Source organism: Anolis sagrei, chromosome 1 (genome assembly GCF_037176765.1).
Source record: "Anolis sagrei isolate rAnoSag1 chromosome 1, rAnoSag1.mat, whole genome shotgun sequence".
In the NCBI taxonomy this organism is placed as follows: domain Eukaryota; kingdom Metazoa; phylum Chordata; class Lepidosauria; order Squamata; family Dactyloidae; genus Anolis; species Anolis sagrei.
Window position 1 is genome coordinate 483,003 of NC_090021.1, and position 25,475 is coordinate 508,477.

At 46.5% G+C, this 25,475-nt stretch overlaps 1 protein-coding gene across 1 annotated transcript in view; it reads right to left on the reverse strand.

Annotated features, from left to right (window-relative positions):
* The window catches only part of CAD (carbamoyl-phosphate synthetase 2, aspartate transcarbamylase, and dihydroorotase), a 66,010-nt gene that overhangs the window by 26,472 nt on the left and 14,063 nt on the right, over window positions 1–25,475 (reverse strand). The window contains exons 7-20 of the mRNA XM_067470190.1: window positions 23,012–23,197; window positions 22,601–22,713; window positions 20,714–20,856; window positions 20,431–20,562; window positions 18,415–18,648; window positions 15,383–15,604; window positions 11,442–11,630; window positions 11,144–11,268; window positions 10,753–10,886; window positions 8,369–8,481; window positions 8,026–8,279; window positions 7,561–7,807; window positions 2,937–3,035; window positions 2,121–2,345 (exon numbers count right to left, since the gene is read on the reverse strand). Coding sequence (XP_067326291.1) covers window positions 2,121–2,345; window positions 2,937–3,035; window positions 7,561–7,807; window positions 8,026–8,279; window positions 8,369–8,481; window positions 10,753–10,886; window positions 11,144–11,268; window positions 11,442–11,630; window positions 15,383–15,604; window positions 18,415–18,648; window positions 20,431–20,562; window positions 20,714–20,856; window positions 22,601–22,713; window positions 23,012–23,197 — 2,416 coding nt within the window. The remainder of the gene's footprint in view (window positions 1–2,120; window positions 2,346–2,936; window positions 3,036–7,560; window positions 7,808–8,025; window positions 8,280–8,368; window positions 8,482–10,752; window positions 10,887–11,143; window positions 11,269–11,441; window positions 11,631–15,382; window positions 15,605–18,414; window positions 18,649–20,430; window positions 20,563–20,713; window positions 20,857–22,600; window positions 22,714–23,011; window positions 23,198–25,475) is intronic.

Consider the following 25,475-nt stretch of genomic DNA (forward strand, 5'->3'; position numbering starts at 1 on the left):
GAGCCAGAAACAGGAAAAGCAAACAGGAGGAAATTCCCCTTCTCTGGTTTAAAACTGGCTTCTCTGGCTTGAGCCAGAAACAGGAAAAGCAAATGGGAGGAAATTAATCCTTCTCTGGTTTAAAACTCACTTCTCTGGCTTGAGCCAGAAACAGGAAAAGCAAACAGGAGGAAATTCACCCTTCTCTGGTTTAAAACTGGCTTCTCTGGCTTGAGCCAGAAACAGGAAAAGCAAACGGGAGGAAATTCACCCTTCTCTGGTTTAAAACTGTCTTCTCTGGCTTGAGCCAGAAACAGGAAAAGCAAACGGGAGGAAATTCACCCTTCTCTGGTTTAAAACTCACTTCTCTGGCTTGAGCCAAAAACAGGAAAAGCAAACAGGAGGAAATTCACCCTTCTCTGGTTTAAAACTGGCTTCTCTGGCTTGAGCCAGAAACAGGAAAAGCAAATGGGAGGAAATTAATCCTTCTCTGGTTTAAAACTCACTTCTCTGGCTTGAGCCAGAAACAGAAAAGCAAACAGGAGGAAATTCACCCTTCTCTGGTTTAAAACTGGCTTCTCTGGCTTGAGCCAGAAACAGGAAAAGCAAACGGGAGGAAATTAATCCTTCTCTGGTTTAAAACTCACTTCTCTGGCTTGAGCCAGAAACAGGAAAAGCAAACAGGAGGAAATTCCCCTTCTCTGGTTTAAAACTGGCTTCTCTGGCTTGAGCCAGAAACAGGAAAAGCAAATGGGAGGAAATTAATCCTTCTCTGGTTTAAAACTCACTTCTCTGGCTTGAGCCAGAAACAGGAAAAGCAAACAGGAGGAAATTAACTCTTCTCTGGTTTAAAACTGGCTTTTCTGGCTTGAGCCAGAAACAGGAAAAGCAAACGGGAGGAAATTCACCCTTCTCTGGTTTAAAACTGTCTTCTCTGGCTTGAGCCAGAAACAGGAAAAGCAAACGGGAGGAAATTAATCCTTCTCTGGTTTAAAACTCACTTCTCTGGCTTGAGCCAGAAACAGGAAAAGCAAACAGGAGGAAATTCACCCTTCTCTGGTTTAAAACTGGCTTCTCTGGCTTGAGCCAGAAACAGGAAAAGCAAACGGGAGGAAATTCACCCTTCTCTGGTTTAAAACTGTCTTCTCTGGCTTGAGCCAGAAACAGGAAAAGCAAACGGGAGGAAATTCACCCTTCTCTGGTTTAAAACTGTCTTCTCTGGCTTGAGCCAGAAACAGGAAAAGCAAACGGGAGGAAATTCACCCTTCTCTGGTTTAAAACTCACTTCTCTGGCTTGAGCCAGAAACAGGAAAAGCAAACGGGAGGAAATTCACCCTTCTCTGGTTTAAAACTGTCTTCTCTGGCTTGAGCCAGAAACAGGAAAAGCAAACGGGAGGAAATTAATCCTTCTCTGGTTTAAAACTCACTTCTCTGGCTTGAGCCAGAAACAGGAAAAGCAAACAGGAGGAAATTCACCCTTCTCTGGTTTAAAACTGGCTTCTCTGGCTTGAGCCAGAAACAGGAAAAGCAAACGGGAGGAAATTCACCCTTCTCTGGTTTAAAACTGTCTTCTCTGGCTTGAGCCAGAAACAGGAAAAGCAAACGGGAGGAAATTCACCCTCCTCTGGTTTAAAACTGGCTTCTCTGGCTTAAGCCGAGATCAAGGATCAGAAGCGGGGGAAAAGCTGAAAAATTTCCGACTCACTTCCTGAGTTGGAAAAAAATGGTGATACGAGCTTCAGAAGTGGGAGAAAAGTTGAATAATTTCCGATTCACTTCATGAGTCGGAAAAAAAAATGGCAAGACTAGCTTCGGAAGGTGCTAGATGACTTTTGGTTTCCTAAAAAAAGTTCAAAATGGCTTCAAAAAGGTAATCTTTCCGGCTTTATCCTGCATAACGAAGACTCCAACTGGACCTAACCATGCCTACTAGCTAGCACTGGCTGCGGTGCACTCTGTCCTGCTCAAGAGGTGCCACGTGTTCCTGGAGGATCGCCCTTTGGCAGGTGACAGGAGAAGGCGACAAGGCCGTGATGGGGACAAGGCCCTTCCTGAGGACCACGTGGGCCCCTCCCTTCCTCCGTCCCTCCGTCCCTCCCCTCCTTCATTGGGGGCCATGGGGCGGGGGAGAGGAGTCCCACCTCCATGTCGGAGAGCTCCTTCCAGAGCGGCTGGCTGATGCTGATGGTGTCCAGGAGGCGGGAGAACTTGAAGCGGTTCTCGGCCGAGTCGATGGCCTCCGGGGAGGTGCCCAGGATGCGGCACTGCTGCCGGTGGAGGGCCATGGCAATGTTGTTGGGCAGCTGGCCCCCCATGGACAGGATCACCCCCTCGGGGCTCTCCAGCTCATAGATGTCCATCACCACCTGCGGGAAGAGGGTGTTAGCGTTTAGCGGAGGTTTTGCCCAGGCTTGGTAGAAATCATGGACTCTGGAGACTCTGCAGGTTCAATGTACTTAGAGCAGTTCAAAATACATCCATTCCAGTAAGCGACAAGGCGTGAAGTAGAGAGTAGGCAGAGCCAAGGAAGTGGAAGCGTAAACAATCCTGCAGCTGCTTGGCAGATAGCGGATACTCCCTAATTTCTCTCACAACTCAGCTCAGAGAGTATCTCAGCCAGGCTACTATCTCACAGCCTCAAACATAAACATACACCACAGCAATACAACCTTCTGGCATCCATATTACAACTACATGAAATTACATTTAATTAAATTTAAAACACATTGAAAACACATTACATACTTTAACATATTCTGAAAGAGGGGAGGGGGAGAGCAAGGTTTGGGGTCAGAGGTCGGGGGTCCGGAGGAAGGGCAGAGACCAGACCTCAACTCCCTCCTGTATCCAGGAAGGGCAGGAAGCCAATCCTCCATCACCTCAAGCCCCCCAAAGCCTCAGGCACGGGCCCTGGGCTCTCCCCTTCACCCTGAAGACCCTCCCCCACCGGGACCCACCTCGAAGGAGATCTCGTCGAAGTAGAGGCGGTCGCACATGTCGTAGTCGGTGCTCACCGTCTCCGGGTTGTAGTTCACCATGATGGTCTTGTAGCCCAACTGAAAGAGAGAGAGGGGTCAGTCTCCTGGGGCCGGCCAGGATACGACGCCATGTTTGATCTTTTCCTGCTGCTTTAGCAGACTCTTCCTTCATGTTTGGCTATGATAGGAAGTTGGCTCTAGAGGGCATGGGCAGGCACGGTTAATATAATATAATATATACACATATAATATTTATATTATTATAATGTAATACAATATTATACTCCTACTATATTGACAAGCTGGAATGTGTCCAGAGGAAGAGGGTGACTAAAATTATCAAGGGTCTGGAAGCCCTATGAGGAGCGGCTTAAGGAGCTGGGCATGTTTAGCCTAAAGACATGTTTAGCCTGAGGTGGATCTGTAATTGATTAAGTGGACGAACACAGAGAGTGCTCACTAATGCTTCCTCTTCATCTTGGAAAGAAGTGACAAGTGGAGTGCCATCAGCAGGATTCCGTCCTGGGCCCGGTCCTGTTCAACATCTTTATTAATGACTTAGATGAAGGGCGAGAAGGCAGGATCATCAAGTTTGCAGACGACACCAAATTGGGAGGGATAGCCAAGACTCCAGAGGACAGGAGCAGGATTCAAAACGATCTTGACAGATTAGAGAGATGGGCCAAAACTAACAAAATGAAGTTCAACAGGGACAAATGCAAGATACTCCACTTTGGCAGAAAAAATGAAATGCAAAGATACAGAATGGGGGACAATGCCTGGCTCGAGAGCAGTACGTGCGAAAAAGATCTTGGAGTCCTCGTGGACAACAAGTTAAACATGAGCCAACAATGTGATGTGGCGGCAAAAAAAGCCAATGGGATTTTGGCCTGCATCAAGAGGAGCCTAGTGTCTAGATCTAGGGAAGTCATGCTCCCCATGCTCTATTCTGCTTTGGTTAGACCACACCTGGAATATTGTGTCCAATTCTGGGCACCACAATGCAAGAGAGATATTGACTCTAAGCTGGAATGTGTCCAGAGGAGGGCGACTAAAATGATCAAGGGTCTGGAGAACAAGCCCTATGAGGAGCAGCTTAAAGAGCTGGGCATGTTTAGCCTGAAGAAGAGAAGGCTGAGAGGAAATATGATAGCCATGTATAAATATGTGAGAGGAAGCCACAGGGAGGAGGAGGGAGCAAGCTTGTTTTCTGCTTCCTTGGAGACTAGGACGCGGAACAATGGCTTCAAACTACAAGAGAGGAGATTCCACCTGAACATGAGGAAGAACTTCCTGACTGTGAGAGCCGTTCAGGAGTGGAACTCTCTGCCCCAGAGGGAGTGTGGTGGAGGCTCCTTCTTTGGAAGCTTTTAAGCAGAGGCTGGATGGCCATCTGTCAGGGGTGATTTGAATGCAATATTCCTGCTTCTTGGTAGAATGGGGTGGGACTGGATGATGGCCCACGAGGTCTCTTCCAACTCTAGGATTCTACTACTAATAATATATTATAATTATATATTTTATATTACTAATAATATTACAATATAATTTTGTGTCAATCTGTCGAGTGGTTTTTGAGTTCTGTTAATCCCACAAACAAACATTACATTTTTATTGATTGTATGACTTTAGTGGAGTTGCTCATGGGCATTCGAGGAGAATCTGCGCTTCCAGCTGGAGCTCAAGGCCAGGCAGAGGCGGGTTGGGTCAAGGAGGCCCCTGGGGATGATTCAGGCAGGAGGAGGAGGAGGAGGAGGAGGAAGAGCGCTTTGGAGAGCGGCCCCCCACCCAAGGCCACCCACCTGGGAGAGTGAGGTCATGCTTTGGTGGCTTTTCTCATGAGGGAAAAGACCTTGACAAGTGCCATGAGGAGAGCTTAGCCTGTGCAAGATATTCAACATAGGAACTGTTATGTCAGCTCCACTGGCTGCCGATTCAGTTCCGAGCACAATTCAAGGTGCTGGTTTTGACCTACAAAACCCTTTACGGTTCCGGTCCAGCGTATCTGTCCGAACGGATCTCCCTCTACGTCCCATCTCAGAATCTGAGATCATCTGGGGAGGCCCTGCTCACAACCCCACCGCTATCACAAGTGAGGCTGATGGGGACGAGGAGCAGGGCCTTCTCAGTGGTGGCCCCTCATCTGTGGAACTCACTCCCGGGGGAAATCAGGGCTTCAACTTCCCTCCTTGCCTTCAGGAGGAAGGTAAAGACGTGGCTCTGGGACCAGGCCTTTGGGCACCCTGACAATTAGACATGGAACCAGAATGATAGGACCAACAATGTGTGGAAAGTAGAACCTAACTATGAGTCGGTTAAACGCTGACCAGCAATGAGGTTTGTATTGCTTTTATTGTTTTAATTGTTTTTATGGGTTTATGGCTATTCCTGCCGATAATATTGATTGTTTACGTTAATTGTTATCAGTGTTATAATTATTGTTGTTATTGATGTTATGTTTTTGTAATACAGGCATCGAATTGTGCCTTGTTTGTGTAAGCCGCCCTGAGTCCCCCCGGGTGAGAAGGGCGGGGTATAAGCAACCGCAATAATAATAATAAATAACTTATACATCCTGTAACTTTTCAGAAGTTTGTCAGTTCTGACAGTTACCTGGGAGTTAGGGTATTCTGTGCCTGTTGTTCTTTGTCAACAAAGCCTCTCTGCCCCAAATGGGACTGTTTTTGAAGCAGCAAAGGCCTGCCGTGACAAAGGCCTGCAGACGACACCAAATTGGGAGGGAGAGCCAAGAGTCCAGAGGACAGGAGCAGAATTCAAAACGATCTTGACAGACTAGAGAGATGATGGGCCAAAACTAACACAATGAAGTTCAACAGTGACAAATGCAAGATACTCCACTTTGGCAGAAAAAAACGAAATGCAAAGAGACAGAATGGGGGACAATGAGGCCTGGCTCAAGAGCAGTACGTGTGAAAAAGATCTTGGAGTCCTCATGGGGAGGAAGGTAAACATGAGCCAGGAATGTGATGTGGCAGCAAAAAAAGCCAATGGGATTTTGGCCTCTATAGTGTCTAGAATCCAGGGAAGTCATGCTCCCCATGCTCTATTCTGCTTTGGTTAGACCACATCTGGAATATTGTGTCCAATTCTGGGCACCACAATTCAAGAGAGATTGAATGTGTCCAGAGAAAGAGGGCGACTAAAATGATCAAGGGTCTGGAGAACAAGCCCTATGAGGAGCGGCTTAGGGAACTGGGCATGTTTAGCCTGAAGAAGAGAAGGCTGAGAGGAGACATGATGAGGGCCATGTATAAATATGTGAGAGGAAGCCACAGGGAGGAGGAGGGAGCAAGCTTGTTTTCTGCTTCCTTGGAGACTAGGACACAAGGGAACAATGGCTTCAAACTCCAAGAGAGGAGATTCCGTCTGAACATGAGGAAGAACTTCCTGACTGTGAGAGCCGTTCAGCAGTGGAACTCTCTGCCCCGGAGTGTGGTGGAGGCTCCTTCTTTGGAAGCTTTTAAGCAGAGGCTGGATGGCCATCTGTCAGGGGTGATTTGAATGCAATTTCCCTGCTTCTTGGCAGAATGGGGTTGGACTGGAGGATGGACCAGGAGGTCTCTTCCAACTCTTGGATTCTATGATTCTACATCCAGCAATTCCCTCCTGGCCGTCCAGCCCTCGGTCAGTTCCCCTTCAATCCTTCCCTCTTTCTTTCCTTCCTTCCTCACTCCCTTCCTTTTCTCCCTTTCTTCCCTCCCTCCCTTCTCGTCCTCCTTCTTCCTTTTCTTCTTTTCTCCTTCCTCCCCTCCTTCCATTTCTCCTTCCTTCCTTCCCTCCTATATTGCTTCCTTTTCTCATTCCCTCCTTTTCTCCTTCCTTCCCACATTCCTTCCTTCTCTCCTTCCTTCCTTTTCTCCTTCCTTCCCACATTCCTTCCTTCTCTCTTTCCTTCCTTTTCTTCTTCCTTTTCTCAATCCTTCCTTTTTTCCCTTTCTTCCCTCCCCCTTCCCTTTCTTCTTTTCTCCATCCTTCTTCTCTTCCTTCCTCCCTTCCCTCCTTCCATTGCTCCATCCTTCCCACATTCCTTCTTTTTCCTTTTCCTTCCTTCCCTCATTCCTTCCTACCCTCGTTCCTTTTCTCCTTCCTTCCTTCCTCCTTTCCCTCCTTCCTTCTTTCCTTCTCTTCTCCCTTCCCTCCCTCCCTCCCTCCTTCCTTTTATCCTTCTTTTTTATCCCTTTCTTCTTTTCTCCATCCTTCTTCTCTCCTTCCTCCCTTCCATCCTTCCATTGCTCCATCCTTCCCACATTCCTTCTTTTTCCTCTTCCTTCCTTCCCTCCTTCCTTCCTTTTCTCCTTCCTTCCTTCCTTCCTTCCTTCCTTCCTCCTTTCCCTCCTTCCTTCTTTCCTTCTCTTCTCCCTTCCTTCTCTCCTTCCTTCCTTTCTTTCTTCCATCCTTCCTTTTCTCCTTCCTCCCTTCTCTCCTTCCATTTCTCCTTCCTTCCCTCCTATATTCCTTCCTTCTCTCCTTTCTTCCTTTCCCCCTTCCTTCCTTCTTTCCTTCCCTTGTTCCTTCCTTCTCTGCTTCCCTCCCTTTTCTCCTTCTTTCCTTCCTTTTCTCCTTCCTTCCTTCCCTCCTTCACCTTGCGCAGCTCCTGAATGCACCCGACGGCACACCAATCGAACTCGACGCTGCTGCCGATGCGGTAGACGCCGGAGCCGATGACCATGACGTGGGGCTCTCGGAAGGCCAGGTCGTGCTCCGTCCCGTTGTAGGTCAGGTAGAGGTAGTTGGTCTGGGCCGGCCACTCGGCCGCCACTGTGTCGATCTGCTTGACCACCGGCAGGATCTTCAGGTCCTGGCGCATCTTGCGCACTGCCAACTCCGTGCTGAAACACAGCCAAAAGCGGAGGGTGTGCGTGTGAGAGAGAGGGGGAGAAGGTCCATATGCTTTGAGAGAGGGTTCCAGGCGCCTCCTCCTCCCATAGCCCTGCCTGAATCTCTGTGGAGAGGCTGACAGTGGTGGTCAAGGGGGAAGGCCAGTCCGTGCTGCTTGGCCACTTGACCACTCCCTGGGTCAGGATCCCCCCCCCCCCTTGAGGCCTACCTGAGGATGGCCTGGGCCACCTGCTTGTCGGAGAAGCCCAGCCGCTTGGCCAGGGCCAGGACGGAGGGGGGCATGGCGCCCGGGTCGGCCTGCCGGTAGGACTCCAGCCGCAAGGCGTGGTCAGCGATGTTCTTCATCCTGTGCAGGAACCAGCGGTCAATCTTGGTCAGCTCGTAGAGGCGCTCGATGGAGTAGCCGGCCCTCAGGGCAGCCGCCAGGACAAAGATGCGCTTGTCGGTGGGGGTCTCCAGCTCCTGCGGAGGGAAGCCGGGGGTCAGTTGGGGGGGGGGGTGAGCATGGGACCCTTCCCTTTCTCTCCTCCTCCTCCTCCTCTCTGACTTACCATGTCGGAGGCCGGCTTCACGGAGTGGTCGAAGCCCAGGCAGTTCTCGTCCACCATGCGCAGCGCCTTCTGGAAGGCCTCCTCGAAGCTCCGGCCAATGGCCATGACCTCCCCTGTGGACAGAGGAGGGGTCAGCCAAGAAAGGGGGCTCTAGGCTGGACACAGAGAAGGACCTCTGTTCCTAAGTTGGATTTGTGTGACGATCAGAACAGTAAGTATGACTCCAGCCATATGTATACAAGTATGTGACACACACACACATACACACAGGGTATCACAGGGAAGGATTGACATCCCTGCGGGGTTTCCTCACCTCACTTTCTGTCACCGTGATAATTGAATTTTGGAAAATTTGGCTTGTTATGGAAACAAGGATTGGAGATCCATCTTCATTGGAGGCCCTTCCCCACCTGATCGTCACCCCTCCTGGTGTCTCAGCCCCATCGTATGTAAGTTGGGTATTTGCAACTCGGGGACTGCCGGTATTGTTGTGGCTGAGCTATTTTCTGACGATGAGTATGATGGGATTCAGATTCCTGTTGGGTTTCAGCTTCCTGGTTCTTTGTCTGTGCCTCAGATCTCTGAGCCTGCTTCTGAGGCTCTCACAGACAGTGCAGTGTCAACACAGCTGTTTTCACCACCAGAAAGGAATTTTAATGAAGGAGATAGCGAGCAGGTGTCTTCCCATGATGATACCGAAAGTGTAGATAGTGACTTGACCCGGCAAGCTCGTCTTGATCTCCGGGTCAGGCGGAGTTTGCATCTGGCAAGCAGATGGGAGGCTAGTTCGGTGAAAGGTTGTTGCAATGCTTTTATGATGCTGAGAGCCTAATGTTTTGATGTTAGAAAGGTATTTAGGCTTCTTGCAAACTCTGAGAAAGTGTCAGTTCAACGTAGCTTATTAGCCTGAAAGCTTCATGGAATAACCTTAGCCTGGAAAGCAGCACGCTTGGGGTTTCTTGCATTGTGATTCATGGGGCAATTGTTCCATTGCTTGTACCTGGGACTCTGGTTTGAACTTTGCCAATAGGATTGTGTCTCCTGTTTTTACCTGAAGACCTTTGGAACTATATTCTGCTTTTAACCTTAATATTTGGAATTTTGCAATGCTTACTCTTTATTTTGACTTGGATTTTCTCCTCAATAAACTATAAAACTACAGCTCTTGTGTGGTGGAGTTTGGCAGCAAGGTGAAGCTTACTCTGAGTTGCAGCAGGTATATGTTTTCAGTAACATTAGTACCGTTTCCAATGCATCACCAATATCGTTGACACAGCTACTAGGCATGGTTAGGTCCAGTTGGAATCTTCGTAATTCAGAATAAATTTGGAAAAATTGCCTTTTTGAAGCGATTTTGAACTTTTTTAGGAAACTGGAAATCCCTTTGCCCTTCTGAAGCGAGTCTTGCCATTTTTCTTCCGACTCAGGAAGTGAGTCGGAAATTATTCTGGTCCTTGGCCTCGGCTCAAGCCGGAGAAGCCAGTTTTAAACCGGGAAGGCTGAATTCCCTCCCTTTGCTTTCCCCGCTTCTGCCTCAAGCCAGAGAAGCCAGTTTTAAACCAGAGAAGGGAGGAATTTCCTCCGCTTGCTTTCCCCCCGCTCCTGGAGTAAAACAACTACTTTCAAAATAAAGACCACCCAATGAAACAAAAGGATTCTGAAGTCTTGGAATTTTTGCAAAGTTTTGAACATTTTTTCTGTGAAAATCGGAATCGTAGTCTCGTCATTTTTCTTCCGACTCAGGAAGTGAGTCGGAAATTATTCTGGTCCTTGGCCTCGGCTCAAGCCAGAGAAGCCATTTTTAAACCGGGGAAGGCTGAATTCCCTCCCTTTGCTTTCCCCGCTTCTGCCTCAAGCCAGAGAAGCCAGTTTTAAACCGGAGAAGGAAGGAATTTCCTCCGCTTGCTTTTCCCCCGCTCCTGGAGTAAAACTACTTTCAAAGTAAAGACCACCCAATGAAACAAAAGGATTCGGAAGTCTCGGAATTTTTGCAAAGTTTTGAACATTTTTTTCTGTGAAAATCGGAATTGTAGTCTCGTCATTTTTCTTCCGACTCAGGAAGTGAGTCGGAAATTATTCTGGTCCTTGGCCTCGGCTCAAGCCAGAGAAGCCAGTTTTAAACCGGAGAAGGAAGGAATTTCCTCCAGTTGCTTTCCCCCCACTGCTGGAGTAAAACAACTACTTTCAAAATAAAGACCACCCAATGAAACAAAAGGGTTCGGAAGTCTCAGAAGTTTAGCAAAGTTTTGAACATTTTTTTAGAATTGAACCACCGGCGCCCCCGACATCCGAAACGAGTTTTGAACTGTTTTTGGATCAAACAAGCCTAACAGCTACTAACACTAATTAGTGACACTAATAGCCCCGCCCCTCTGGCCACTCACCCACACTCTTCATAGAGCTCCCGATCTTGGTGCTGACCCGCAGGAACTTGCTGAGGTCCCAGCGTGGGATCTTGACCACGCAGTAGTCCAGGCTGGGCTCAAAGCAGGCCGTGGTGGAGTTGGTCACTGAGTTCCTGGGGGATGGGGAAAGGTCGGGGAGGGGGGGGGTCAGCACACCACCTCTCCCCTCGTGGACAGACAGGTGACCCCATTCCGCCCTCCGCCCAAGGGAACACCTTCAGGCCAACGCTAGAGTTGCTAAGAATCAGAGCTAATTGTTCATGGACTAAACCCTAAGAGAGGAGCAGACTCATAAGGGGCCCAAGAGTGACCTCAGAGTGACCCCTGGGTCACCTCCTTTATTTCCCTCTGGCACCAGGTCAGGGGTTACCTGAGGACGGGCAGCGGGATGCCCAAGGCCAGTTTGGCGGCCACGTAGGCCAAGGGGTAGCCAGTGGCCTTGCTGGCCAGTGCCGAACTCCGGGACAGGCGGGCGTTCACCTCGATGATGTAGTACTGCGCGGGAGAGAGAAAGAAAGAGACGCAGTTGCTGGACACTTGGACAAATGGCCTGGGGATCCTGCCCACCTTTGGAGGGAGTCGGGCAGCGTCTGGAGAAGGACGCCGCAGGACCTGCCCGTGGCTCTTCCCCTTCCTCTCCCCCTCCCTCCAAATGGGCGTGGCCTCACCTGCTCGGACTCGGGGTTGAGGGCGTACTGGACGTTGCACTCGCCCACGATGCCCAGGTGCCGCACCACCTTGATGGCCGTGGTGCGCAGGAGGTTGTACTCGCGGTTGTTGAGGGTCTGGCTGGGGGCCACCACAATGGACTCCCCCGTGTGGATGCCCAGCGGGTCCAGGTTCTCCATGTTGCACACCTGGGCGGGAGAGGAAGAGGGAGGGGGTCACTACATCGTCCATTGTGTGCCCTCTTTCCAAGCGCACGCTATCACTACCTGTCCTGCTAAATCCATACCTTTAAGTAACTCCTGATTTAATTGCGGTTGTTTTACTTTAACCTTGTCGTGACCTAAAACTCCCATTAGCACTGAATCCATGTTTGCTGGACATGATAATTTAAATACTGTATATACTTGAGTATAAGCCTAGTTTTTCAGCCCCTTTTTTAGGCTGAAAAAATCCCCTCGGCTTATACTCGAGTCAAGGTTATTTATTATTTTATTCTGCTATTAGTATTATTTTTATTACATTTATTATTTTACTTTATTACATTTATTATTTTACTCTAGAATTATTACGTTTACATTATTTTACTGTTTTATTATACTTATTGCATTTATTATTTTACTCTATTATTGTTATTATTACATTTATTACTTTATTATTATTACTATTATTAAATTTCTATTATTTACTCTATTATTATTTTAATTACATGTTATTACATTTATTATTTAACTCTATTATTACATTTATTATTTTACTCTATTATTATTATTACATTATTTTACTCTATTATTATTACATTTACATTATTTTACTCTTATTATTATATTGATTGGATTTATTATTTTACTCTATTATTGTTATTATTACATTTATTACTTTATTATTGTTATTATTATTATTACTATTATTATTAAATTTCCATTATTTACTCTATTATTATTTTTACTACATGTTATTACATTTATTATTTTACTCTATTATTATTACATTTACATTATTTTACTGTTTTATTATATTGATTGCATTTATTACTTTACTCTGTTATTGTTATTATTACATTTATTACTTTATGATTATTACTATTATTATTAAATTTCCATTATTTATTATTTTTACTACGTGTTATTACATTTATTATTTTACTCTATTATTATTATTACATTTATTATTTTACTCTATTATTATTACATTTACATTATTTTACTGTATTATTATATTGATTGCATTTATTACTTTATTCTATTATTGTTATTATTGCATTTATAACTTTATTATTATGATTACTATTATTAAATTTCTATTATTTACTCTATTATTATTATTACATTTATTATTATTTTATTATTATTATTATTACTATTATTATTATTAAATTTCCATTATTTACTCTATTATTATTTTTACTACATGTTATTATTCTATCATTTTAGGTAATAGGTAAGCCCATTTACATTGAAGGAGGTTAGAATAAGGGTTGAATCAGAGTTGGGCAGTCTTACCTTAAATTACAGTTTTGTGTAAATACTCAAAAACATTCAACCTATTGACAATTACCAGTAGCAGCGACATATCCCAGTTTTTTGTAGTAAGATTAGGTCCCTCGGCTTATCTTTGGGTCGGCTTATACTTGAGTATATACGGTAGTTTTTCCCATTTTCTTCAATATTTTCCCCCAGAAGGCTGTTTGTTACCTTTGCACATTCCCACCACATAGAAGAGTATCATTTATGTATTTATTTATTTATTGACAATATTTATATTCCACCCTTCTCACCTTGCAGGGGACTTAGGGCGGATCGCAATGCACATACACATGGCAAACATTCAATGCCATAGACACGCAACATATATAGACAGACACACAGAGGCTATTTAACATTCCAGCTTCATGAAAGTATGCTTTCTTTAAAAAAAAATTCCAGCCACTGGGGGAGCTATTGCTTCACCATCCACTTGTGATACTGATGGAGTACTTCCTCATTCTTTTGCACACTGCTGGAGAGTTTTATGGCGTTGTAAATTAGTTAAATTAGCCTCCCCATATAAGCGGTACCTATAACTTTCCAGCGTCATGAGGGTATGTTTTTTTAAAAAATTCCAGCCACCGGGAGGGCTGTTGCTTCACCATCCACTTGTGATACTGATGGAGTACTTCCTCATTCTTTTGCACATTGCTGGAGAGTTTTATGGCGTTGTAAATTAGTTAAATTAGCCTCCCCATATAAGCGGTACCTATAACTTTCCAGCGTCATGAGGGTATGCTTTTTTAAAAAATTCCAGCCACCGGGAGAGCTGTTGCTTCACCATCCACTTGTGATACTGATGGAGTACTTCCTCATTCTTTTGCATGCTGCTGGAGAGTTTTATGGCGTCAGAAATTAGTTAAAGTAGCCTCCCTGAATCAGCGATACCTAAATTTCCTACTTGACAGATGCAACTGTCTTTCAGGCTGCAAATGTCGATAGCAAGCTAGAATAAATATACAGAAGCTTTTATTGCTTCTATTGTGATTTTATATTATTTTTATGTTTAATTTGTATTTTGTTGTTATTTATTTATTTTATTTATTTACAGTATTTGTATACCGCCCCTCTCAGCCTTCTGGCGACTCGAGGCAGTTTACAAGGCAAAATTCAATACCACCAAAAACACAGTTGCAATATAAAAACTTTAACATCAATAAAATCATAACAGCTGTAATAAAACATAATGCAATACTCATTAAGACAATGTCCAATCCATCTTGTAGCTGATTCCGTTCTTATGTCCGTTACTCAGTATTCGCAAATGCCTGCTCGAATAGTCATGTCTTGATTTTTTTTTCCACAATGCTAAAAGTGAAGAAGTCAATGTAATCTCCCTAGGAAGGGCGTTCCATAGCTGAGGGGCCACCACTGAGAAGACCCTGTCTCTCGTCTCCACCAGCCATTCTTGTGGTGATGGTGGGACTGAGAGCAGGGCCTCTCCAGACAATCTTAAGGTCCTCGAAGGTTCATAAGGGGAGATACGTTCGGACAGATAAATGTACTGACTTGTTGTAAACCTCCTTGAGTCGCCATTAAGGCTGGGAAAAGCGGTATACAAGTAGAGTAAATAAATAGACAAATGGTCGGGAGCTCACTCCGACCCGGGCTGGTTTTGAACTCTTGACCTTTCAGTCAGAAGTGATTTCAATGCAGCTGACTCCCAACCAGGTGTGCCACTACCTGGTCCTTCCTTTGATTAATGCCAACACCACATTGGACTCCTCCCTCTCACCATATATGAACGTTAGGCTGGGGTCCTCTACCATTACATATTGACTAGAGGTGCATCTAGATCAGGCTTGGTCAAACTCTGGCCCTCCAGGTGTTTTGGACTCCCACTCCCACAATTCCTAACAGGTGAAGGGATTGTGGCACAGCTGGCTGAGTGTCAGCTGCATTAAGATCACTGACCAAAAGGTCATGAGTTCGAAGCCAGCCCGGGTTGGAGTGAGTTTCCAACCAATTGTGTAGCCTGTTGTCAACCTTTGCAACCCGAAAGACAGTTGTATCTGTCAAGTAGGAAAATTAGGTACCACCTTAAAGTGTGGGGAGGCTAAATTAACTGATTTATGAGGCCATAAAGAAGACTCCAGCAAAGCATTCCAGCGGGGAAGCATGCGGGGAATGCGGAAGTGCTTCATCAGCATCGCAGGTGGACGATGAAAGCGACAGCTCCTCTGGCGGCCAGAAAAAAGTTAAATAGCCTCTGTGTATGTCTGTATATGTTTGTATGTCAAAAATTGGCATTGAATGTTTGCCATGTATGTGTACACTGTAATCCGCCCTGAGTCCTATGCGGGGTGAGGAGAAGGGCGGAATAGAAATACTGTAAATAAATAGATAAATAAATAAATAAGGGCCGAAGTTTGCCCATGCCCGGGCTAAAGGGAGGGCCAAAGGGCCGTGCTGCTCACCGTGATGCAGTTGTCGTAGGCGTCGCGCACCACTTCGTACTCGATCTCCTTCCAGCCCTTGAGGGACTTGTCCACCAGCACCTGGCTGGTGTGCGCAAAAGCCTGGCTGACCAGCGCCGCCAGCTCCTCCCGGCTGTTGGCAAAGCCGGAGCCCAGGCCGCCCAGCGCATAGGCCGAGCGCACCAGCACCGGGAAGCCCAGCCGCTCTGCCGCCGCCTGCGCCTGTAAGGAAAGCGGGCCAAGAAGGGGGCTGAGGAAGGAGGAAGCAGCAACAACAATAACACCTGGAGGGGGGCACACAAGGAAATCAGGAGCAGAGGGGACCCCATGGGGCACAACTGGAGATTCCATCTGAACATGAGGAAGAACTTCCTGACTGTGAGAGCCGTTCAGCAGTGGAACTCTCTGCCCCGGAGGGAGTATGGTGGAGGCTCCTTCTTTGGAAGCTTTTAAACAGAGGCTGGATGGCCATCTGCCAGGGGTGATTTGAATGCAATATTCCTGCTTCTTGGCAGAATGGGGCTGGACTGGATGAGGGCCCAGGAGGTCTCTTCCAACTCTTTGATTCTATGATTCTAACTCTTGCCTTGTTTTCACCTCCGTTTCTGTCAGTGTATGTTGATGTATGTTATGCGTTTCAATGTAATTTCATGCAGTAGAAATATGGTTGCCACAAGACTGTATTGCTAGGATGTGTGTTTATATTAGAGGCTGTGAGAAAGTAACCCTGAGACACTCTCTGTGTGGAGCTGTGAGAAAATTAGGGAGTGTCTGGTATCTGCAAAACAGCTGTGGGATTGTATTGTTGAAGGCTTTCATGGCTGGAATCACTAGGTTCTTGTAGGTTTTTTCGGGCTATAGGGCCATGTTCCTGAGGCATTTCTCCTGACGTTTCACCTGCATCTATGGCAAGCATCCTCAGAGGTAGTGAGGGCGAAACGTCAGGAGAAATGCCTCTAGAACATGGCCCTATAGCCCGAAAAAACCTATAAGAACCTAGCTGTAGGATTGTTTACACTTCAACTTCCTTTGTCCTGCGTCCTGTGTACTTCATGTCTGCTCGCTTACTGTAATGGATGTGTTTGGAATTGCTCTAAGTAAAATTGAACCTGCTTTGTAACCGGATGACTCCAGAGTCCATGTTTTCTTCTAAGCTTGGACAAAACTTCTGCTGACGCTAACACTTTCCCAGATCAGTGCAACTCTCTGTGCTTTTGCTTCCTGTCTGCCTGGAGAGGCCACTTCCCCCTTTCTTCTTCTTCACCCCAAACATCTTTAGGATGTGCTACATGACCCCTTTTGTTATTGTTTGAGAAGGGAGCACCATAAGACTTCTCTTTGCCTCAAGATGCATAGACAGGAGTGTCGTCAGCATCAGGGACTCCTCGACCCAAGTTAGGGAACACTCTGCTTGGTCTGGCTACTCTTTTATCTGAAACTCGCCATCCCCTGCCACGCGTTGCTGTGGCCCAGTCTGTGCATATGTGTTTTGTGTGTGTATATATGTGTGTTTATGTATTTATGTATATACGTGGTTTTGCACATGCGTTGTAATGTTTTTTGGGGGTTTTTTGCTTTTAAAGTCTCTTCTGCTGTGTTTTTCAGTGTTTTTATGAGTGATGGTCACTCCCTGGCCTGAGAGGTATCTTGTGTCCAACTTTGGTGTCAATTCACCCAGTGGTTTTTGAGTTCTGTTAATCCTACAAACGAACATGACATTTTTATTTATATAGACTAGCTGTACCCGCCACGCATTGCTGTGGCCAACCTTCCCTCCCTCTTTCTCTCCTCCTTTCTTTCTCCTTCCTTCCCTTTTTTCTTTCCTTCTCTTCCTCTTCCCTACCTTCCCCCCTTTTCTTTCCCTTCCTCTTTCTCTCCTTCCTTCCTTCCCTCCCTCCCTCTTCCCTCCCTCTCTTCCCTTTTTTTCCTTCCTTCCTTCCTTCTCTTTCTCTTCCCTTCCTTCCCCTTTTCTTTTCTCTTCTTCATTCTTTCCTTCCCTCCCTCTTTCCTTACTTCCTTTTTTCTTTCATTCACTCCTTCCTACCTTCTCTTCCTCTTCCCTTCCTTCCCCCCTTTCTTTCCCTTCCTCTTTCTCTCCTTCCTTCCTTCCTTCCTTCCTTCCTTCCTTCCCTCCCTCCCTCCCTCTTTCCTTCCTTCCTTCCTTCCTTCCTTCTCTTCCTCTTCCCTTCCTTCCCCTTTTCTTTTCCCTTCTTCTTTCTTTCTTTCCTTCCTTCCCTCCCTCTTTCCTTACTTCCTTTTTTCTTTCCTTCTCTCCTTTCTTCCTTCTCTTCCTCTTCCCTTCCCCCCTTTCTTTCCCTTCCTCTTTCACCCCTTTCCTCCTTCTCTACCTATTATTGGACTGCAACTCCCAGCAGTTCTCCTGATTGATCTATCTATCTATCTATCTATCTATCTATCTATCTATCTCTATCTAATCTATGGATCTGGAGGATTGCTGGGAGTTGCAGTCCAGGAATAGGCAATTGGGAATATGCCGGGATGGGGATGCTCTCAAAGAAATCCAAGGGGAAGAAATCTTGCATCTTGGAAGCAGTGCATATGGAGCATCCTCCTCCCTAAAGGGCCCGCTCTAGGGGATGCTGGGAGCTGTAGTCCAAAAGAGAGTGTGGATATGCTATTGTGTGTTTTGATTGTCGGGAGGTCGCTTTGCACATTCACTGTAGTGTCTATTTCCTCTTTTGGCTTCTTAAGTCCCTTCCAATGTGTTTTTCAGTGTTTTCATGAGTGATGGTCACTCATTGGACTGTTAGGTGTCTTGTGTCCGAATTTGGTGTCAATTCGTCCAGTGGTTTTTGAGTTATGTTAATCCCACAAACGAAAATACAGTGAAGTTAGCATTTACAAACCCTCCCAGAACTCACTATGTAACAACATTTGAATTTTTTTCTTCCCCCTTTGAGTGCATGCAAATGTTTTTTGGGGGGAAACTGTTTCTCAACATGAGGGGAGCCCCCCCCCCCCCCCCGGCCCAGTGAGACCCGGCTGGCCCTTTCCCGGTCCGAGCGGCTTGCCTGTTCCAGGGAGGAGGCGGCCTCGCTGGGGGCCACGTGTTCCCCGATCTCCTCCATCTTCTCCACAAAGACCTTGCGGTCCTCGGTCATCTCAATGGAGGCCACGGGGGTGCCCAGGACGCGGACTCGGTAGCGCTCCAGCACCCCCGCCTTGGTCAGCTCCACGCCGCAGTTGAGGGCCGTCTGCCCCCCAAAGGTCAGCAGGATCCCGTCCGGGCGCTCGTTCTTGATCACCTGCGGCCAAAGGAGGGGGAGACGGTCAAGATAACAGCACAGAGAAAGCAACTCAAAAGGAAAGGGGGTCACACACAACTCAAGACCCAGATCAACGCCTGCCCACAAGACCCCCAGGATGCCAAGAGAGCATGGGTTGGAAATTACTGTAAGTATTTGTTATTGAATTATATCACCTGAGATTTAAAAAAGAAAGTGTTACGCAGAACCTTGGAGGCTAATTCATTTCAGTATAAACATTTCATGAAGTTGTTTTTATTGCTTTTATATGGTTTATATTCTATGTCAATGTTCTAACTATATTTTAAGTTGTTGGGGGCATTGAATTATGCCGATTGCAAACCGCCTTGAGTCGCCTCTGGGCTGAGAAAGGCGGTAAATAAATATGGTAACATTATATATATGTCGTGTCAGGAGCGACCAGAGGAACTGCAAGTCGCTCCTGTTGTGAGAGAATTGGCCGTCTGCAAGGACATTGCCCAGGGGACGCCCAGATGATAAAATAAATAAATAAAACACATGAATGTCTTTTTATGATGGACACTGAGCCTGTACACTAGGCATGGGCCAACTTCGGCCCTCTGTCCAGGTGTTTTGGACTTTAACTCCCACAATTCCTAACACCTGGTATGCTGTTAGGAATTGTGGGAGTTGTATGTGTTTATGTATTGTATGTGAATCTGTGTCCCGGCATTGAATGTTTGCCATGTATATGCTGTGCTCCGCCCTGAGTCCCCTTCGAGGTGAGAAGGGCGGAATATAAATGTTTTAAATAAATAAAATAAATAATAAATAAGTCCAAAACTCCTGGAGAAGGGCCGAAGTTGACCTTTGCCTTCTCTAGTTGGAGGGAAGCCCTGCTCCCACTCCCGTCTGCTTTGGTCAAACCTCCTCACCTGGAACATTAATACTGTGTCCACATCTACTCTGAGAAACAAGATGCAAGATGGGTTGGAAGGCAACAGGAACAGAGGTTTATTGTTTTCAGGCCTGAAAGGATGTCTGAAGCAGAGTCTGCGCTCAAAAGGACTAGAGTAGGGACTGTGGCGCAGCTGGCTGTGTGTCAGCTGCATTAAGATCACTTCTGACCAAAAGGTCATGAGTTCGAAGCCAGCCCATGTCAGAGTGAGTTTCTGACCAATTGTGTAGCTTGTTTTCGACCTTTGCAACCTGAAAGACAGTTGCATCTGTCAGGTAGGAAATTTAGGTACCAGGTTCTTGTGGTTTTTTTCGGGCTATAGGGCCATGTTCTAGAGGCATTTCTCCTCTAGAACATGCCTGTAGAACATGGCCCTATAGCCCGAAAAAACCCACAAGAATTTAGGTACCACTTATATGTGGGGAGGCTAATTTAACTAATTCACGAGGCCAAAAAAAAGACTCTAGCAAAAAAGCCTGCGGGGAATGCGGAAGTGCTTCATCAGTGTTGCAGATGGACGGTGAAAGCGACATCTCCCCTGGCGGCCAGAAAAAAGTCAAATAGCCTCTGACTGTCTGTCTATATCCGTTGTGTGTCTTTGGCATTGAATGTTTGCCATATATGTGTACACTGTAATCTGCCCTGAGTCCCCGGCAGGGTGAGAAGGGCAGAATAGAAATACTGTAAATAAAATAAATAAATATTAGGAATTGTGGGAGTTGAAGTCCAAAACAACTGAAGGGAAGGCCCAGGTTGGGCTTCTAAAGAAGCATGTTGCAGTTGATAAAATCTTATGAAGAGATATATACAGAGCCAGGGAAGAGGCGCCCGCCACCACCTTGCCAGCCCCCCGGATGCCTCACCTGGGCCACGTAATCTGGGGTGATGGGCAGGAAGTAGACCTTGTCGGCCAGGCCCTTGGAGGTCTGCACCGTGGCAATGTTGGCGTTGATCAGCACCGTCTGGATGTTCTCCTCCTTCAGCGCCTTGATGGCCTGCAAATGGAGGAGGGGGCATGGGGGGGGGGGAAGTGTCTCTGGGGTCCTAGGACTCCCTGCACATCCACCCCAAGGGAGGAAACCACAGAGGAGACCCCAAAGGATGAACCTGTGAAGGAGCCGATGCCGCTCCCTTGCGCGCACTCACCTGGGAGCCGGAGTAGTCGAACTCCCCTGCCTGCCCGATGGAGAGCCCCCCCGAGCCCAGGATCAGCACCTTCCGGGGCCGGGCCACCTCGCTGTCCGGAGGGGCTTCGTCCGAGCGCAGACGCTGCTGGATCCGCTCAGAGACTGCAGCGGGGGAGGGGAGCGGGAGGGGACACAGGGGGCACCCGTTGGCCTCTGGGGGGGACAGACTAGATGTCCCCTGGGGTCCCCGGGAGGCCTAGGATTCCATAGTTGGGCTACAGGGCCCCTTCCCTGTATTGTGGCTGATATGTTATTTATAATGGTTTTGTATTGTATTTTATTTTTTGTTTTATTTTATTGCTGTGTTGGTTTATACCGATGTATTGTATTGTTGGGCTTGGCCTCATGTAAGCTGCCCCGAATCCCCTTGGGGAGATGGTGGCGGGGTATAAGTAAAGCATTATTATTATTATTATTATTATTATTATTATTATTATTATTCTTTTAACTTGTTTAGAACTGTTTAAGTATTGTATTTGCTTTGTTAACCGCTCTGAGTTGCCTAAATATAGTAAATAAATCAATCAATAATACTAGCTGTACCCGGCCACGCATTGCTGTGGCCCTCAGAAAACAGAGGATTTGCAGACATGAAGCAATTTGGGCTAGGGAACTCCTCCCACCAAAGGTTTCTTGCTGGCTAGTAGAAGTCAGGCTGTTTAGGTGCAAGGTGGTATGGAAAATAAAGTAATGAGAAGCAGCCACTGAAGCTGCAAGGCTGTTCACTTATATTCATGCTGGCCAAAACACTCCAAAAGAAAGAGTTTTTTAGGGGGAGTGAAAGGGGGGATATGGAGTCCAAGTAGGAGAATTGCTGGTCTTCTCATGGTTCGCATCCTCCCTTCACCCAATGGCGGGGGAGAAGAGTTGCTTGGTAGCCACGTGGGCCTCACGGAGCCTCTGCGGTGGCTCCAGCTGCTGCCGGGGCTTGGGCCAAGTTTTCTCCTTCCTTCTCTCTTCCCTTTCCTCAATCCCTCCCCTCCCCAAAAGAAAAAGGACTCTGCTTTCCTGCATGGAAAGGGACTCCATGGCGAGGCTTCTCTTTCCTCATAATGGTTGGTACTGTATATACTCGAGTATAAGCCTAGTTTTTCAGACCTTTTTTAAGGCTGAAAAAGCTCCCCTTGGAGTCAAGGTTATTTATTATTTTACTCTATTATTATTATTACTATTATTATTATATTTTTTATTATTACATTTATTATTATACTCTATTATTATTGGAAGGATATGTAAACACATGTACATTGAAGAAGGTTAGAATAATGGTTTAGTCAGAGTTGGAAAGTCTTATCTTACAGTTTTATGTAAATATTAATAAACAGTCAACCTACTGATGCTTCAATTAATGCAATTTTATTGGTATCTGTTTTTATTTTGAAACTGACCCACAGCTGCTGCATTTCCCACCCTCGGCTTATACTCGAGTCAATAAGTTTTCCCAGTTTTTTGTGCTAAAATCAGGTGCCTCGGCTTATGTTCGGGTCAGCTTATACTTGAGTATATACAGTAATTCATTCTTCTTGCGCAATGGGGAGAGGGGCTTTTGCACATGCTCTGTAAGGCATTTTTCTTTTTGGGGAGTTTTAATTTATTTCCCCTTCATTTTTTAGGGGTTTTTTTGTTTGAAAGACATAGATCGGATTAGAATGTGTTTTGCTGCCAAATTTGGTGTCAATTCGTCCAGTAGTTTTGGATTCTGTTAATCCCACAAACAAACATTACATTTTTATTTATATAGATTATTATTATTATTATTTCCCTCTCCTATGGGGCCAGGAAGGGGGCATGGATCCCCCCCCACACCAAGCCATGGCTACCCTCCTCCCCCCAGCCCAGCACCCACCGCTCTTGGGGTCCGGCCCCCCATCCATGGTGTCCTTCACCATCTCCAGGAAGACGTCAAAGAGGCACTCCAGGTCGGTGGGCCCCGCATTGTGCTCCGGGTGGAACTGCACACTAGGAAGGGGAAGAAGCATTAACACGTATAGAATCATAGAACCATAGAGTGGAAGAGACCTCACGGACCATGCAGCCCAACCCCCTTCTGCCAAGACCTCTGAACAAACCTCTCAAGATGCCACTAGCCACAGATGTAGGCGAAACGTCAGGAGAGAATGCTACTGAAAACTCACAGCAACCCGTTCTTCCTCCTTTCAGGGCCAGACGTGCACTCCATGCCAACCCAGTTGCAGTGCCCCCCCCCACCCTGCAGCCTCCTCCCCCCGGACACGCCCCCTGCTTAGGCCCCTCCCACCTGAAGAAGGGCTTGCTTCCGTGGGCCAGGCCCTCGTTGGAGCGGTCGTTGGCGTTGGTGAAGAGCGGGGCCCACCCGGGCGGAAGGCTCCTGGGCTCGACCGCGAAGCCGTGGTTCTGGGAGGTGATGAGGCAGCGCTGGGAGTCCTCCAGCAGGCAGGGCTGGTTGTGGCCCCGGTTGCCGTACCTGCACATGTATGTGTGGGGGAGGGAGAGACAACAGGTGAGGGGGGGCACATATAGGGGAGCGCCCTACACGTGATCAATTGAATGGCATTGTATGACTGGCAGTCCGGCTAAGACCACAGACACCATCCTTCAATTAAAACTTGGAAAATGGGATTGTTGGCTTTTCGAAGAGGCCTCCCCAAATATGGCCTAGATATATGACATTATGGACAATTGATGACGCAACTGGACAAGGATTTGAGATGGAGACGCTTTGACAGAGTTTTTAAATGCTTGTATGATTTTTGTTTTTATATTCCTGCTAGTATTTTAAAGTATTTATCATTGTTTTAATTTGCCGTAACTGTACCGGCATCGAATTGGTGCCTATTGTTGACCACTCCCAAGTCACCCTTGGGCTGAGAGGGGCGGGATACAAATGTAGTCAATAAATAAATAAATAAAATTATGGAGGAGGTGAAGACTTGATTAACTTTGGCATAAAAAGCTCCTTCACTAGAAACGTTCAAAAAGGACCTTAAAACCTGGCTCTTCCGCTATGTCTTTGGCGAGTAGGTGCACAACATGACACCGTTGCTCCCCCCAATGCTTCTGCCATTGGAGTACATGCCCTGCAAATGGGAAGTTTAGTTCCACAACCCTGAGTGTTTTTATGAGCTCCTCGCAAATAACCTGCTCCTATTTTTATCTCATTAGAGTTTTTAATCCTTTTATCCTGTACATGTGGCCCGCCCGCTGTTATCGTGATTGTGTTTATTGGAATGTCATTTTGTTACTGTGTTTATACTTTTTTTTCCTATGTAATTTTAATGATGTATGCTTGTTGTTTATGTCTTGGTTTTATTTTGCTGTAACATGTTGTCCGGGCTTCGCCTCATGCAAGCCGCTCTGAGTCCCCGTTGGGGAGATGGTGACGGGGTATAAATAAAGACTGTTATTATTATTATTATTATGAAAAGTGTTGATAAAGAAAAACGGAGAACTTCTGGTGTAAACAAGAAATATTTACATGGTCAGAGATAATGGGTCTTTACAAAACAATGACTTCCTTACATGCAGGAAGTTAACCAACATCTGTTCCGGAATCGATGGAGATTCAGCAAGTCTTAGCTAAATGACAAATTGCTAAAGCAATCAAGAGTGATACCATCAGGTGCGCAAGGAGACCCTTCTCTCTGTGGAAAGTGTGCCAGATCTGCGAGGAATGCAGAGCCCCCCCCCCCCCCGCCTCTGTCCAAGATGGGCTGAATGAAGAAGGACGGTGAGCAGGAATGTGGAACGAATGTATGTGGAGTGAATGCTGAGCAAATGTGAGGTTTCTCCTTTGTGTCTCTGTTATCAATACAGCTATGATAACACCAGGGAGGGGGGCCAATCTAATGTCCCGAGGAAAGGCGTTCCATAGCCGAGGGGCCACCACTGAGAAGGCCCTGTCTCTCGTCCCCACCAACCATGGTTGTGATGCAGGTGGGATTGAGAGCAGGGCCTCCCCGGATGATCTTAAAGTCCTAGTAGGTTCATAAGGGAATATTTGTCCAGACAGGTACATTAGGCCAGAACCATTAGGCCAGAACCATTCATGGCACCCGGATACCTCCAGAGACAATTACTTCCTAATGTTAAGGAAGTTAAACAACATCTGTTCTGGAATTGATGGAGATTCAGCAAGTCTTAGCTGAGTGATGCATCTCCCTCTATGTACCATCTCAGAGATTCAGATTGTTTGGGGAGGCCTGCTCTCGGTCCCACCCCCTTTGCAAGCACTGTTGGCAAAAACGAGAGACAGGGCCTTCCTTCCTTCTCAGTGGTGGCCCCCCAGCTATGGAGCTCCCTCCCCAGTGACATCAGATCAGCCCCCTCCCTCCTGGCCTTCAGGAAGAGAGTGAAAATGTGGTTTGGGGATCAAGCCTTCAGAGAACTGCAACAGAAGGATATGGAATATGTGCGATGACTATTGGAATGGCCCCAGATTACGATTGTGGATAGCGTGTTTTTAAGTGTTTAATGTGTATTAATTTTAATCTTAATTTAAATGTTTATTTTAACTGTAAGTTGTTTTTAAGGCATTGAATGGTTGCCAATGTGTAAAGCCGCCTTGAGTCCCCTTTGGGGTTGAGAAGGGCGGGGTATACATAGGGTAAATAAACAAATAGTCAAAACAATCAAGAACAACAACATAAGAAATATAAGGAAACCCCTTTCTCTTCAGAAAATGTGTCAGATCTGCGAGGAATGCAGCCTCCGTCCAAGATGGGCTGAATGAAGAACGACGGTGA